At 42.1% G+C, this 16,091-nt stretch overlaps 1 protein-coding gene across 6 annotated transcripts in view; it reads left to right on the top strand.

The window, feature by feature from the left end:
- Positions 1-13,972, top strand: part of RAD50 (RAD50 double strand break repair protein) — a 277,285-nt gene extending 263,313 nt beyond the window's left edge. For all 6 annotated transcript variants that reach the window (XM_077265952.1, XM_077265950.1, XM_077265955.1 and 3 more), the window contains 2 exons: positions 9,229-9,362; positions 13,689-13,972. In XM_077265952.1, coding sequence (XP_077122067.1) covers positions 9,229-9,362; positions 13,689-13,875 — 321 coding nt within the window. In that variant the 3' untranslated portion in view covers positions 13,876-13,972. The remainder of the gene's footprint in view (positions 1-9,228; positions 9,363-13,688) is intronic.
- Positions 13,973-16,091: the final 2,119 nt, after the last annotated feature.

Here is a 16,091-nt window from a genome sequence, read left to right as displayed (position 1 = left end):
ATACTTCATATAAAAGACTTTGTTGGTGATGACAGCTCAGGTGATATTTGGCCCATTCTTCCACACAAACAATCTTCACATCCTGAAGATTCCGTTTGCTCCTACTACGACCTCTGAACTCTATAAATTTTCCATTAGATTCAGGTCAGGTGATTGGCTGGGCCATTCAAGCAGCTTTATTTTTTTTTCTCTGAAACCAATTGAGAGTTTCCTTGGCTGTGTGTTTGGGATCATTGTCTTGCTGAAATGTCCACCCTCGTTTTATATTCATCATCCTGGTAGATGGCAGCAGACTTTTATCAAGAATGTCTCGGTACATTCATCCTTCATTCAAATGAAGTTTGCCATTGCCGTATTCTGAAAAACAGTCCCACACCATGATGTTCCCACCTCTAAAGTTAACTGTTTATGTGGTGTTTTTGGGATGCAGTGCCTTTTGACCTCCAAAGATGATGTGTATTTTGGCATTCAAAGAGTAAAATTTTTGTCTCTTCTGACCAGACTATATTATCCCACTATTTCACATGCTTGTCTAAATGTTACGCAAAATTTTTATGCTTGCCATTATCTGGCATGATGTCCAAAAACTGGCGGAGCATGCTCCAGCAGTCGAGGGGAGAATGTTGCTGCTTGAGGATGCTCTCCCCTCCATTCGCATCGACATTTAGAATCATTACCAGGTGGTGGGAGCTCTCCTAGCCAATGTGGACGACCTGAAAAACCACAAAAGGCGCAGCAATGTTCAGCTGGTCGGCCTCCGGGAGAAAGTGGAGGGAAGGGTTCCTGATGTGTTTCTCGAAAAGTGGCTTTTGTAGATTTTCAGAATAGTCTTTCTCCCCGTTGTTTGCAGTGAGTCCCTACGGGACCGGGCCCAGTGGAAAGGCCTCCTAGACCTATCCTGATTAAAATTCTTCACTTTAAGGATTGAGAGACAATCCTGGGGAAGGCACGTGATCTGCCAGATATTAATCTTGGAGACCAAAAAGTCTTATTTTTTTCCAGATTTTTCAGTGGAAGTACAGCGAAAGAGGTCCATGTTCCTTAACAGTAAAAGAAGAATGCTTGCACTGGGTCTAAAATACTCTGATTTACTCTGCCAAGTTGATACTTGTCGTGCTGGATGCCACTAATTTTTTTTTAAACCCGAGTGATGCTTTGAGATGGCTGGATACACTTGGGCATCAGATCCGGCAGGAGAGTTGCGGAGGATTGTAGTTTTGAGGTTTGTTTTATCAAGTGTCAGTTGTTGATTTTCATTTACATATGTGTATAAGTATTACACCTCTGGCTTTCTAATGTTGCGGGCTGCCTGGTTGGGCTCCTGGCTCACTTGTAAAGTCATTATTCTTGGGGGGTGGGGGATTGTTATATAAAGTGGGGCTCAGTTCATGCCATGTGAGTTTCATTGAATGTATTATCTCACTGGTCACACTCTGAAAAGAATGGTTGGCTTGGAGTATTCCTATGCTCCAGCCCTTACATGTAGTGGTTTGTCTATGTTACCGGGAAAGTAGGGCGGGGAAGGGTTTTGTAGGATAATATATTTGACTAATTGTCTACGAGTAACACTTATTTGAGTATGGGTATGGTCTTATTGTAATACACACTGGGGGAGGGTGGGTTGGGAAGGGGACAATTGTATGGTATTTATTTGAATGTCATTGAATGAATATTTGGATTTTATAGACACTATTCCTGTATATGTACTGTATGACATGTAAAATAATTTTATTCAGTCGCCATGACAGCACAACGAGAGAGGGGATCCGCCCTTCAGGGACAGGAAACCTCAGACATAAAAAGGGCAGCACCTCACTCCCCCGCCAGTTGGTTTCCTGTCCCTGACAGCGGAACCTCTTCAGACTGGCCTTAAGAAGAAGGTTGAAGAAAAAGAAGTTATCCCACTCCTGACAGGCCGGTACAGGTAGCGGGGGTCCCCTGCCTCGTTCTGGTCAGGAGATTGGAAGCACCACACGGCAGGGGGACTGTTGGTGTAGGTGGCAGCAGGAGGAAGCAACCCGAGGTAAAGGGGTTAGCTTCTTTGGTGCCCGCATTGTCATACCTGGTAAGTAGCCCATGGTACCATGTCTGCTGGGCCTCTGGGGTCTGTCCGCCGCTGCGGTCTGCTTTGGCTGGGGAGCGCTGCCACCCTTGTTCGGCGCGTCTGCCCTCAGCGCCGCATTCGCGACCGGAAGGGGCGTGTCCGGGTGACGCGGCGAGCGGCGCGGGGTGAAGACGCGGCCGCGCATGCGCGGTAGCGCACATTTTCCGGCTAATGAATTTAAGAGCTGCACAGACGCCTCTCCATGTTCCTGTCCTCTTTTCCTGTATGGAGTCATCGGAGGGAACACCGCAGCTGTGCGGTGAACAGCAGCAACCACCTGAGCAGCCTCAGACAGGAAAATCTCTGAGAAGCTCCCAGCGGCGTTCTAGTGGCAGTAGTCGCGCTGGTGGAGCTAAAGCCGCTCAGAAATCTACCAAGTCCTCAGGCCGTAAGGATTCTCCGGCTAAGGCCGGCGTCACACTGGCGTTTTAAACGGCCGAGTGCAATGCGATAAAAAATCGCATTGCACTCGGACCAATGTTCAGCTATGGGGCAGCTCCCACCAGCCGACTTTTTGTCGGCCGTTTTCCTCGGTCCGAGACAATCACAGCATGCTGCGATTGTCTCGGACCGAGGAAAACTCTCGGCTCACTCGCACCCATATAAGCCTATGGGTGCGAGTGAGACAGCGCACACCACTCGGATATCATCCGAGTGATGCGCCTTATAAGCGGACCCCAGCAATGGAGGAGATGGAGAAATTCATTTCTCCGCCTCCTCCGCAGCTGTGCTCCGATCCTGTGCGAGAGAATCGGAGCACAGACGCATGACACTCGGCTCCTGCTCTGCTGCGAGCAGGAGCCGAGTGTCATTAGCATATTGCATCCGATGATCTCGCATAGGATGCAATACGCCAGTGTGACGCCGGCCTAAGAAGGACCCCCCGATCACGGTACCATTCGCTGCAGGGATGGGTAAGTGAGCTACGTGAAAGTACGCTTTCTGATTGCTGTCCCTCCTTGTATTCCCTCTCTCCTTATTAGGGGAGAAAATGTCCTTCCAAGTCCAAACATAGGGAGTGTGCCATGTGTACAGAGCCACTTCCAGATGGGCATAAAAAGAAGTTGTGCAGATCCTGCATACAGCGTTTAATCGAGGAGGAGGCCCCTGATCTAACGTCTACTCTTAGGGACATGGTTAGACAGGAGGTCAAAGATTCCATGAAGTCCAGGTCTCACAAGACAGTTTCCAAAAAGAGGAAGGAAATTTCATCCCCAGCTTCAGATGTGGATTCAGAGTCAGGTGGTGTGAGCTCGGATTCTCTTCCGTCATCTTCATCTTCAGAGGATATAGAGTCCAGCCGAGCCTGTCTATCACTGGATAGGATTAATCACCTAGTGAAGGCTGTCAACAACACTATGGGGATTGAAGAGACCCAGTCAGAATGTTCCATTCAGGACATTATGTTCAAGGGCATAGACCGTAAATCCCGAAGGGTTTTTCCTGTGGTAGAAAAAATCAAATCACTGATTACGAAAGAATGGAAAAAGCCCGAAAGCAAGGGGTCACTTCCACCAGCATTCAAAAGAAGGTATCCTTTCGAGGAAGAGGCTTCATCTTCTTGGGACAAGGTCCCGAAATTGGATGCAGCGGTGGCCAAGGCGTGCAAGAAGTCTTCTCTCCCGTTTGAGGATTTAGGTAACCTAAAAGACCCGCTTGATAGAAAAGCTGATGTGTTCCTTAAAGGGGCTTGGGAGACATCTACGGGATCCCTGAGGCCAGCAATTGCAGCCACTTGCACAGCCCGGTCATTGATGGTGTGGCTAGGCCACCTGGAAGACCAACTCAAGGATAAAGTTCCTAGAAGTGAAATCCTATCCTCTATGTCCATAATTCAAGATGCTGCAGCCTTCCTTTCAGATGCGTCAGCAGATTCTGTTAGGCTGGCCGCAAGATCCTCAGCCTTATCCAACGCAGCCCGAAAAGCACTTTGGATAAAATGTTGGCCAGGAGACTTACAGGCCAGATCAAAGCTATGTGGCATCCCCTGTGAAGGGGTTCATTTGTTTGGACCGGTGCTAGATGAGCTGCTTGAGAAGGCAGGTGACAGTAAAAAGCGGTTCCCTCTATTGAGAAAACCCTTTTATAGGCGAGATTATAGCAGAGGATGGTCTTATCGCCGAAGGTCTGACAGAGATCCAAATAGAGAATCGACCAGATATAACAGCAGCAGAAGAAGAGGTAGAGGTTATATGTTTAACTCCCCTCGGGACTCTAAAAAACCTCAATGACTGGCAGCCCAGGTGGGCGGTAGGCTTTTAGCCTTCTACCCAGCCTGGTTGAAGATCACCAATAGCCCGTGGATTCTCAGTATCATTAAAGAGGGTTTAAAATTCCAGTTCCATCATATCCCTCAGGACAAATTTAAATTAACTCCTATCCGTTCTTCTCCTGCAGAACAATTGGCATTGGAGTCAGAGGTCCAAGATCTCCAACAAAAGGGGGTTCTTATTAGAGTACCCATGGAAGAACGAGGTAAGGGGTTTTATTCCCCTTTATTCCTGATAAAAAAGCCTGATGGGTCATATCGTACCATCATCAATCTAAAAGGCCTGAATGAATTCTTGCTGATCCCATCCTTTAAAATGGAATCTGTGAAAACAGCAATAAAGCTTCTTTTTCACAATTGCTTCATGGTCGTCTTAGATCTGAAAGACGCCTATTACCATGTCCCAATACATGTAAATCATCAGCGCTTTCTCAGGGTGGCGGTTTCTCTTGCCGGCACAGTAGAGCACTTTCAATATCAGGCACTCCCTTTTGGTGTTGCAGTTGCACCCCGGGTTTTCACTAAGATCATGGTAGAGGTTATGGCACACCTTCACGAACAAAACGTACTAATAATTCCCTACCTAGATGATTTATTGATTGTGGGACATTCAGAGTCACACTGTAAAGACCAGTTGGGAAAGGTGATAGCAGCATTACATAACTTAGGATGGGTTATTAATCTCAAGAAATCGCGCCTTCAGCCCTTAACATCACAGGAGTTTTTGGGTCTTATTATAGATTCGGGTCAGCAGGAATGTCGCCTGCCGGACTCAAAAGTGGACAGTATTCATCGGCTGGTCACCAGAGCGATAAATAATCCCGTAGTCTCCTTAAGAGGAGCAATGTCACTTTTGGGTTCTCTCACTTCTTGTTTTCCGGCAGTGCTTTGGGCACAGTTTCACTCTAGGTCTCTGCAGTGGGATGTTCTACATAATTTTCGTCGGCTGGATGCTAACCTCGATAACAAATTTTCACTATCTGTTGAGACCACTAATTCACTAATTTGGTGGACGCACATTCCGAATCTTCGTAGAGGGGTACCCTGGACAAATCGAATAACGCGAGTAATAACAACTGATGCTAGCCCCACGGGTTGGGGGGCACACTGGGAAGATAATTGCATTCAGGGTTGGTGGTCCCAGTCTGAACGAGACACATCCTCCAATCTAAAGGAATTGTTGGCAGTAGAACGCGCTTTAAATGGGTTCCTTATACCTCTGCAGGGTAGACATGTCAGACTACTCTCTGACAACCAGGTGACCGTTGCCTATATTAACCACCAAGGAGGTACGCGGTCTAGGTCGTTAGTGGACGTTGCGAATCGTATTTTTCAGATGGCCGAGAATCACCTACTCTCCCTTCCGGCTCTTCATTTAAAGGGAAAACTAAATACCATGGCCGATTATTTAAGCCGCAACGAACTCAAACAAGGGGACTGGTCTCTAAAACCGGCTGTCTTCAATCAGATCGTACATTTGTGGGGATGTCCAGAAATAGATCTCTTTGCCAGTCGAGGAAACAGAAAACTACATCAATTCTGTTCCCTAAATCCAAGGGACAACCCGTATGCAGTCGACGCTCTCCTAATCTCCTGGAACTTCAGTCTCACCTATGCCTTTCCCCCTCTAAATCTAATTCCTATAGTTCTGAGGAAAATTCGGGAAGACAGGGCCCGAGTGATACTGATAGCCCCGTTCTGGCCCAGAAGGTCGTGGTTCCCATGGCTGAGAAACATGTCCATTTCCCAGCCATGGATCCTCCCAGAAATACCAGACCTCCTCTCCCAGGGTCCAATCCTGCATCCACGAGTAACCAACTTACACCTAACAGCGTGGAATTTGAGAGGTCACTTCTAAAAGGGAAGGGATTTTCTCAAAATCTTATAAATACACTGCTTAACCGTAGGAAAGCCTCCACAACAAACATCTATGTCAGGGTTTGGAGAAGATTCCTATCGAGTTCAGGGGCACAAATTGATCAAAGACCTGATATTACTCAAATCTTAGAATTTTTACAAAAGAGCCTAGAGACGGGCTTAGCCACCAGCACCCTCAGAGTTCAGGTTTCAGCTCTGGGGGCGCTATATAATTCTAACTTAGCCAGTAATCACTGGATATCTAGGTTCTTCAAGGCGGTTACCAGATCCAGGCCGGTTATTAAACAGAAAATAGTCCCATGGGACCTAAATCTTGTGCGCTCAGCTCTAACACAAGCCCCGTTCGAGCCTATTGATACTGTCCCAATCAAAATCCTGTCGGTCAAAACGGCCCTCTTAGCTGCCCTCACATCCGCGAGGAGGGTTAGTGATCTGCAAGCATTGTCTAGACAACCTCCATATATTCAGTTTAGGGAAGATAGGGTGGTTATGAAGCCTGACCTACTTTATCTTCCAAAAGTTGCTTCAAAATTTCATAGATCCCAAGAGGTGGTCCTACCTTCATTCTGTTCTGATCCCTCTAATGATAAGGAACATAGATTTCATTGTTTGGACGTGCGAAGGTGTCTTCTCAAATACATTTCAGTAACAGACACCTGGAAAAAAGATCACTCCTTATTTTTATCCTACCAGGGAGTTAGGAAGGGGCTTAGGGTATCAAAAAATACACTAGCCAGATGGATTAGGGAGGCGATATCTCTCGCTTATACCGCAGGTGGCGTGGAAATTCCAGAAGGTATAAAGGCTCACTCCACTCGTGCGGTAGCCACATCCTGGGCTGAGAGAGCAGAGGTGTCGATTGAAGACATTTGTAGGGCGGCCACATGGTCTTCTCCATCTACCTTTCTTAAGCACTATAGATTAGATCTAGGTGGCTCCTCCGACCTCACGTTTGGGAGAAGGGTGCTGGAGGCAGTAATCCCTCCCTAGTTACTTTTCACTTCTCTGAAAGTCTCTCGTTGTGCTGTCATGGCGACTGAATAAATACGTACGCTACTTACCTGGTAGCAGTGTTTTTTCAGGAGCCATGACAGCACCCTTATATTCCCTACCCTCTTTGCTTATTGGGATCGACACTTCTTTTTGTTAATTCCTAAGTTTGTTCACTGGGTGAATTGTACCATATTTTAATGTTGTTTATGTGCTACTAACCTAGAAGGTCCTTTCATACTCTGTAAACCAACTGGCGGGGGAGTGAGGTGCCGCCCTTTTTATGTCTGAGGTTTCCTGTCCCTGAAGGGCGGATCCCCTCTCTCGTTGTGCTGTCATGGCTCCTGAAAAAACACTGCTACCAGGTAAGTAGCGTACGTATATTCTACTGTAACCTATGTTATTTGGTGTTCAATACATTTTATTGATTTAAAAAACAACTTTATATTCGCTTGAACATGCCTTTTGTCCAGAAATGGAGTCTTGCCTGGTGATTGTGCATACAGGCCATGGAGGTTTAGTGCATTACTTCTAGTTATTTTTTAAACAATTGTGCCTGCTGATTCCAAGTCTTTCTGTAGCTCTTGACAGGGGGTCCTTGGCATTTTGACAACTATTATTCTTTTCACTCCTCCTGTCTTGTCTGAAATCTTGCTGGGAGCACCTGGGCATGGCTAGTTTATGGTGAAATTGTTATTTCCACTTCCGAATTATGGCCCCAACAGTGCTCACTGGAACCTTCAATAGTTAGAAATTCTTCTGTAACCAACGCCATCAGTATGTTTTGCAACAATGAGGTTTCGAAAGGTCTTGAGACAGCTCACTGGTTTTACTCATCACAAGATGTTTCTTGTGTGGCACCTTGGTAATGTAAAATTTTTATAGGCCATCAGTTTTATTAGCTAATATAATTTTTCAGTAAGTGGCAGGATTGCTCTCCAAATATATTTCAGCTGGTGTCATGACTATACATGGCTTTTTACACCTCTCTTTCAACATGTGTTCAATACTTTTTCCCTCTGTAATTTCCCATTATTACCCATAGCCCTGTAGAATGTAAGCCCGCAAGGGCAGCCTCGCCCCTCTGTATCAGTCTGTAATTGTTAGTTTGCGTACTGTAAGTGATATCTTTAATTTGTATGTAACTCCTTCTCATGAACAGCACCATGGAATCAATGGTGCTATATAAATAAATAATAATAATAGCTTAACTTAAGTTATGGACATCTATGGTTATATTTCTTGCCTTTGTAGATAGGATGGATTGTTACCCACATCTGGTGACAATTTCATGTCAATAGCACCATTAAAAATAGATTTACTTAAAAAATTGTTGATGTATTCAATACTTATTTTTTGAATGGAGCAAAAAGGGGAGAGAGATTTGGGCTTTTCTGTTTTTATTTGTTTTATGTTTTTTAAAACTTTTTTTTTTTACCGTATTTAATAGTCTCCCTAGGGGACTTGAGGCTGTGATCTTCTTATAGCAGTGCATCATCTGTAGGCTGGCTTTCACAGAAGAATCATTACAAGCATATCGGTCTGCAGCAGACCCACGGCTGTCATGGCAACCCATCATCGCATGTAATGACACGCCCCACTGCCACCACATGTCCATTGTTACTGTCAGAGATTGACAGCGACATTTAACAGGTTAGCAGCAGCGGAGGGAGCTCTGCACTCCCCACTGCTATTAGTCACATGATGGTTGATTAAATCAGCCATCATCTGCCGGGAAACATGCAGGATCGGTGTGCGAGGCCACATCAAAGTCAGCGAACAGAATGTCATATGTCGGTAAGGGTTTAATTAGTTGCAAATATGTTTTTACAATTTTCTGCTTTAAGCATCGGATGCCTCTTATAAGTAAGGTGCTTTTTATAGTACGAAAATTATAGCAACTAGTAAAATATTGGACATGTGGTAGTCATGTCATTTACTAAAATAACTGTAATAAACTTTAATACATTCAAATTCTATTTTTCAGGTTCTGGCCTCTCTCATAATTCGTTTGGCACTGGCAGAGACATTTTGCCTAAACTGTGGAATCCTTGCTCTAGATGAACCTACTACTAATTTAGATCGTGAAAATATAGAGTCTCTGGCCCACGCATTGGTTGAGTAAGTTGATTATTTGCTAACTCTCATTCTTATCTAGTTAAAAAACTGTATCCAGTTGTACTTAATTATTCGAAAATTGCTTAACCTGTTTTCACAAGTGGACATTAATATACTAAGGGCAAGTTCACACTCGGTGTTTTTACAGCATTTTATTTTTTTTTTGCTTTAATTTTGTTGGCAGATTTTCCGCTGCATTTTACAGTACCATTTATGTCTGAGATTTCATAAATCTCATGCACACACATTGTTTTTTTGTATTTTGTGCTTTGCATGGTTTTTTTGCACAATAGAGCATGTCACTTCTTTCAAGTTCTTTCTGCTTTTTCACCCATGGACATGAATGGGTGATGAAAAAACACTGAAAATGCAGGTATCAGATTCTCAGAAAGAGGTCAGAGAGAATAAAAATCTTTAAGTTTATTAATCAAAATATTACAAAATTGTATCACATCAGAGTAACACAAAAAGCAGGATTATTCAGGGGTAAATATTTGAGGAGTATAGCACTATTGGACTTTATAACCTCTGCTACAACCTAATAGCTGCATTTTACCTATGCATGATTCCTTTGGAACAGCTTTGTATACAGATGTAATTGCACAGTGCACTTTTGCACTGTACTTGAAAGTCTCTGCTGCATCTTCAATAGTTGTATGTCATTAGGACCCCTGACGGGACTGCTTGATACATAGATATAGCGGAGACATTCATTAATTTATTATAGTGTGTACTATATATATTTTTGTATTAGCTTTGCATATGCTACCCCACTTGGATGAAATACTGCTATACTCCTCAAATTATTACCCCTGAATATTCCTGCTTTTTTGTGTTACTCTGATCTGATACAATTTTTTAAAGATTTTGATTAATACACCTTTAGAGATTTTTATACTCTCTGACCTCTTTCTGTGATTTTGATTAATAGATGGGATATTTGTGGTAGTTGAACAATTGAGAGTAATTTTCATGAATATGTGATACTTTGTTTTGGTGAAATCTATATCTAGGTATCAAGTTCTGCTGTGTTTTTTGTGCCAAAACCTGATTCTGTAGAATAGGACTTTTTTATGCACTAAACTTTCAGCATGCACAAATCTAGAGAAGTCTAGCATGCCAAAAACGCAGCAAATAAAACAAGCAAAACCTGCTTTTCTTCTTCAGCCTCTTTCCTGCCAAATGACCAGGTTTTGCTGCCAAAAAAAAGCACTGAAAAAAAAATGCCTAGTGTGAACTTACCCTTATGGTAGTTTACCCCCTATAAACATACAGTTAATCCTTGGATGGCACACGATTTGTGTCATCCCATCCGCACCACGAGCTAACTGCAGTGCACAGCTGAGCTATTGCTGCTGTCATGCAGCTGTAATGCATGTAGGTGCAGGCTTCACTAGATGGAAGTAGAGAGGAAGCAGGTCTGCACTTAAACAAAGCTAACCTGCAGTGCAACAGTGAGAATACCACACGTGGCAGCAGAAAAGTAAAAACAAACCAGGTTAAATCCTAGACTGCAGGGGGTCAGTAATGGTCAGGAGCAGATAAGCCAAAAGACAAAGGACAGAAACAGGTCAGGATACACGCCAAGTCAAACCAGGAAGTCTGCGCACTAAGGCCATGTGCACACGTTCAGGATTTTTCGAGTTTTTTCGCTATAAAAACGTGATAAAAACGCGAAAAAAAACGCTTACATATGCCTCCTATTATTTACAGGGTATTCTGCATTTTTTGTGCAAATGTTGCATTTTTTTCCGCGAAAAAATCGCATAGTGGAAAAAAAAGCAACATGTTCATTAAAAATGCGGAATTGCGGGGATTCCGCACACCTAGGAGTGCATTGATCTGCTTACTTCCCGCAAGGGGCTATGCCCACCATGCGAGAAGTAAGCAGATTATGTGCAGTTGGTACCCAGGGTGGAAGAGAGGAGACTCTCCTCCACGGACTGGGCACCATATAATTGGTAAAAAAAAGAATTAAAATAAAAAATAGTGATATACTCACCCTCTGATGGCCCCCGAAGTGTTCCCGCCTCTCCGGTGCATGCTCTCTCTTCCGTTCCTATAGATGGTGTGGTTCAGGACCTGTGATGACGTCGCTGTCTTGTGATTGGTCGCGTGACCGCTCATGTGACTAATGCGACAAATCACAAGCCGCGACGTCATCGAAGGTCCTGAACCACACCGGCATCTATAGGAACGGACGCCGCTGAGGAGATTGGCTGTCTGCAGAGGGTGAGTATAACCATTTTTTTATTTTTTTTATTATTTTTAAACATTCTATCTTTTACTATAGATGCTGCTTAAGCAGCATCTATAGTAAAAAGTTGGTCACACTTGTCAAACAGTATGTTTGACAAGTGTGACCAACTTGTCAGTCAGTTTTCCAAGCGATGCTACAGATCGCTTGGAAAACTTTAGCATTCTGCAAGCTAATTACGCTTGCAGAATGCTAAAAAAAACGCAAAAAAAATTGCGGATTTCTTGCAGAAAATTTCCGGTTTTCTTCAGGAAATTTCTGCAAGAAATCCGGACGTGTGCACATACCCTAAAGGGAAACACTGAGTCGACAAACACAGCAGGACAAGTCTGAGCAATCAGATTCAGCTACAGCAGCACTAGGCAGAAACTATAAGTGACATGATCTGCAGGACACAGCAGGGCTAAATAGCAAACCTGAGACCAGACTGAGGCTGATAAAAGTTAACCCCTGACATGATCAGACCGGGAAAAGGGAAGACAGGACTGAAAACCCGGTCTGGGTCATGACAGCTACATTTGCGGAGACTGAAGCTTGCTCCGATCCCAGCACTTTAACTACTCACATGTTGCTGTTAATAGTAACAGCGGCATTTGCAGGAGTTTGACGGAGATCTGTGTACTACATTGCTCTGTACCATGTAAGTTGTACTGAGAATTATCAATGCGATCATATAATAGCATGTTCAAGTCCCTTTGTAAGACTTGAAGACAAAATTGTGTTTTTGTGTGGTTTCAAATAAAAACCCAAGCTCATAGTTTAAATTAAAAAAAAAAAAAAAAATGGGTGACTTACTCTGAAAAAAAAATTAAGTGATCAAAAAGTTGTATGTATCCCAAAATGGTAATGTCAGGTCATTATTAGTGATGAGCGAATATACTCGTTACTAGAGATTTCTCGAGCATGCTCGGGTGTCCTCCGAGTGTTTTTTAGTGCTCAGAGATGCCTAGTGATGAGCGAATATACTCGTTACTCGAGCATGCTCGGGGATACGCTGAGTATTTTTTAGTGCTCAGAGATTTAGTTTTTCTTGCCGCAGCTGAATGATTCACATCTACTAGCCAGCATAAGTACATGTGGGGGTTGCCTGGTTGCTAGGGAATCCCCACATGTACTTATGCTGGCTAACAGATGTAACTCATTTAGCTGCGGCAAGAAAAACTAAATCTCCGAGCACTAAAAAATACTCAGCGTATCCCCGAGCATGCTTGAGTAACGAGTATATTCGCTCATCACTAGGCATTATGCCAAATTCAAGCCCTCCTACAATTCTGCAACCAGAAAAAAAATTAAAAAGTTAGGTTTCCTGCAATATCATTGCCAAAAAAAGTTTGTTTGTTTTTTGTAATAGTAGGAAAACAGAAAAAGGTATAATTTTGGTATCATTGTAATTGTATCTACCAGCTGCATAAAGTTAACATTTCAATTACACTGTAAGGAGAAATAATGAATTAAGCGACCAAAAAGTCATATGTAGCATAGTTTGTCTGACAAAAAAACAAGCCTTCATACAGCTTTATCTATGGAAAGATCAGAGCTTTCTAGGTATCAGAAAATAGTAACAAAAGAAAAAAAAATATTTCTAAAAAAAAGTTTCTTGTTCAAGAGTAGCAATTCCCACCCCACCCCAAAGTATGAATTTGGTATTGTTGTAATCATATCAACCACAGAGTAAAGATTATAAATATTACGTCAATTATACCTAACGCTAAATGGATAGGAGAGATAAAAATATAGAATTACTTATTTTTGTATATTTTGCCTCCCGAAGAATGTAATAAATAGTGAACAAAAAGTTGCATGTTTCACAAAATGGCACCAATGAAAACTACAGCTTATCACTCAAAACAATTTTTTAGTGTTTTGGGACAGCACTGCAATTCTTTTTGGGTTAAGCATGTGACATTTAATAGAGAATTTACAATATCACTAAACATATTCTACAAATTCTGTAGAGAAGAAGGCATTTAACAGTCCTGTATTTACGTGGTTCTTTTTTAAACTGTACTAAACTGTACTAAACTGTAAAAATGAGCAACATTTGTTGAATTTAAATTTGGTTGTACCTACAGGATAATAAAAAGTCGATCAAGGCAACGGAATTTCCAGCTTCTTGTGATCACACATGACGAAGATTTTGTAGAGCTGCTGGGACGCTCTGAATATGTTGAACATTTCTACAGGATTAAAAAGAATATGGATCAATGTTCTGAGATCATGAAATGCAGTATCAACTCCTTGGGAAATTATGTTTACTAAATATTGCTTTTTGTCACATTTAGTAACATATTCCACTTTGTTTTGAAGTTTTTGAGCTTGTATTTCAAAAATGAAATAATAAAAATGTAAGATACCGTGCCTGCAGTATGATTAACCAAACTGTCTCCCCACATGTCCATCAAATTCTCCCCCTATTCGCATTGTGCTAATAATATTTTCATGATATACAGTTATGTGCAAAATAATAGTAGTACGTTTAAAACAACTGAGAAAAAGTGCCATCGTCATCATTTATTTCCATATACACAAAGGCACTGGGATTGCCTGCACATTCAATTCCAAATGAAAACATGAAGAAAATATAAAGTTATAACCACCTTGCAATTTTCCTTTATTGCATTTTTGTTTTTTGCTCCCCTTCTTTCCAGAACCATAAGTTTTTTTTATTTTTTCATCAATACAACCGTATGAGAGCTTGTTTTCTGCGGGACGAGTTGTACTTTAGAATGACACCATTGATTTTACCATATAATATACTGGAAAAGGGGAAAAAAATCCAAGTGTGGTGAAATTGCAAAATAAAAAGTGCAATTCCACAATTGTTATTTGGGTTTTTAATTTACCATGTTCACTAAATGCTAACAGTGACCTGCCAGTTTGATTCTCCAGGTCATTACAAGTATTCAGATGCCAAACATGTATGGGTTCTTTTTTTATTTAAGCGGTGAAAAAAAAATCCAATTTTAAAGTTTTAAGGAAAAAAAGTTGCCATTTTCAAGACCCGTAGTGTCTCCATTTTTCATGAGCTGGGTGAATGCTTGTTTTTGTGCCCCAAACTGACGTTTTTATTGATAACATTTTGAGGTAGAAGTGTTTTGATCGCCTCTTATTGAATTTTATTGCAATATTGCTTTTTTACTATATTTCTCATTACACCATTTAACGATTGGATTAATTTACTTTATATTTTGATATCTTGAAGGGGAGTGATTTAAACTTTTATGTTTTTACTTTTTTTAACTATTTTTTCAAACTTTTTTTTTTGACTTGTTTCAATAGTCCACTTGGGAGACTTGAAGCTGCGATTGATCACTTATGCTGTGCCTCAGGCTGGAGGTCATAAGAGATTTACAATGACCAGCACGAGGGTCTTATGCAGACCACCGACTGTCATGATAGCCCATCAACACCCCGTGATTACATGACAGGGATGCCGATTGGCGTGTCTTATGATGCGCTTCCGGTTCGCGCAAGTTAAATGCCACTGTCAGAGATTGATAGCGGCATTGATCATGTTACCAGCCACGGGTGGATCACGGATTCACACATTTTTGTTAGTCACATGACAGCTGATTAGAGCTCAAACTCACATAATTACAGTATAAAATGACATTTTTTACAGGCTTCGCATTTCTGTTAATTACTGAACTAATATTTAGTTAAATAACATTTATTTTTGATAACTGCTTTACATCTTTGTGCCATGTAATCAACTGATACCTGCGAACAGATATTCCAGCCCAAGCTGACTGGAATATACTCCACAGTTCTTTTGCATTCTTACATTTTGTAGAAAAAACACAAATTCTCAATCGGATTGAGGAATTGGGCTTACCTGCTTGCTGGTGTGGTTGGGGTCGTTGTCTTGCTGAAACACCCATTTCAAGGGCATATCTTCAGCATATGCCAACATGACCTCCTCCAGTATTTTGATATGTTCAAACTGGTCCATGGTGCCTGGTGTGCGATTAATGGATCCAACATCATAGTATGCGAAACATCCCCAAACCATTATGCAAAAACCCCATGATCTATTGTAGAGCGCCATGTGCATGCATATCCTCTTTAGGACCTAGTCACACAAATATTTTAAAAAATAGTTTATGATGATTTTACTTCAAATACACCTAAAAATTCTTCAAATACTCTGAAGAAGCATCCTATTGGCTGTACTGGGAAATGTTGAAAATAATGTGAAAAAAATGCTGTACTGTGTGCGCACTAAAGGAGATAATCAAGTCAGTTGGAAGCTTATTTAACCCTTTTTTAACGACCTTTGACGTACCTATACAGCATAGTTGGGAAGGGGTTCCTGACCTTTGACATATGGGTATTAGTATGTTATGACGATCGTGCAGGGCATGGGAGCTGAATTCAATGAGGTGTAGATTGTAAAATGGAGTCATTTATGGCGCGAGTTCTGCTGTTCTGGCACCACAGGGGCTCTTCCAGTTCATCATGACACCTGCAAACCA

The sequence above is a fragment of the Ranitomeya variabilis genome, chromosome 5 (genome assembly GCF_051348905.1).
Source record: "Ranitomeya variabilis isolate aRanVar5 chromosome 5, aRanVar5.hap1, whole genome shotgun sequence".
Taxonomy (NCBI): Eukaryota; Metazoa; Chordata; class Amphibia; order Anura; family Dendrobatidae; genus Ranitomeya; species Ranitomeya variabilis.
This window is presented reverse-complemented; position numbering and strand designations above follow the sequence as displayed.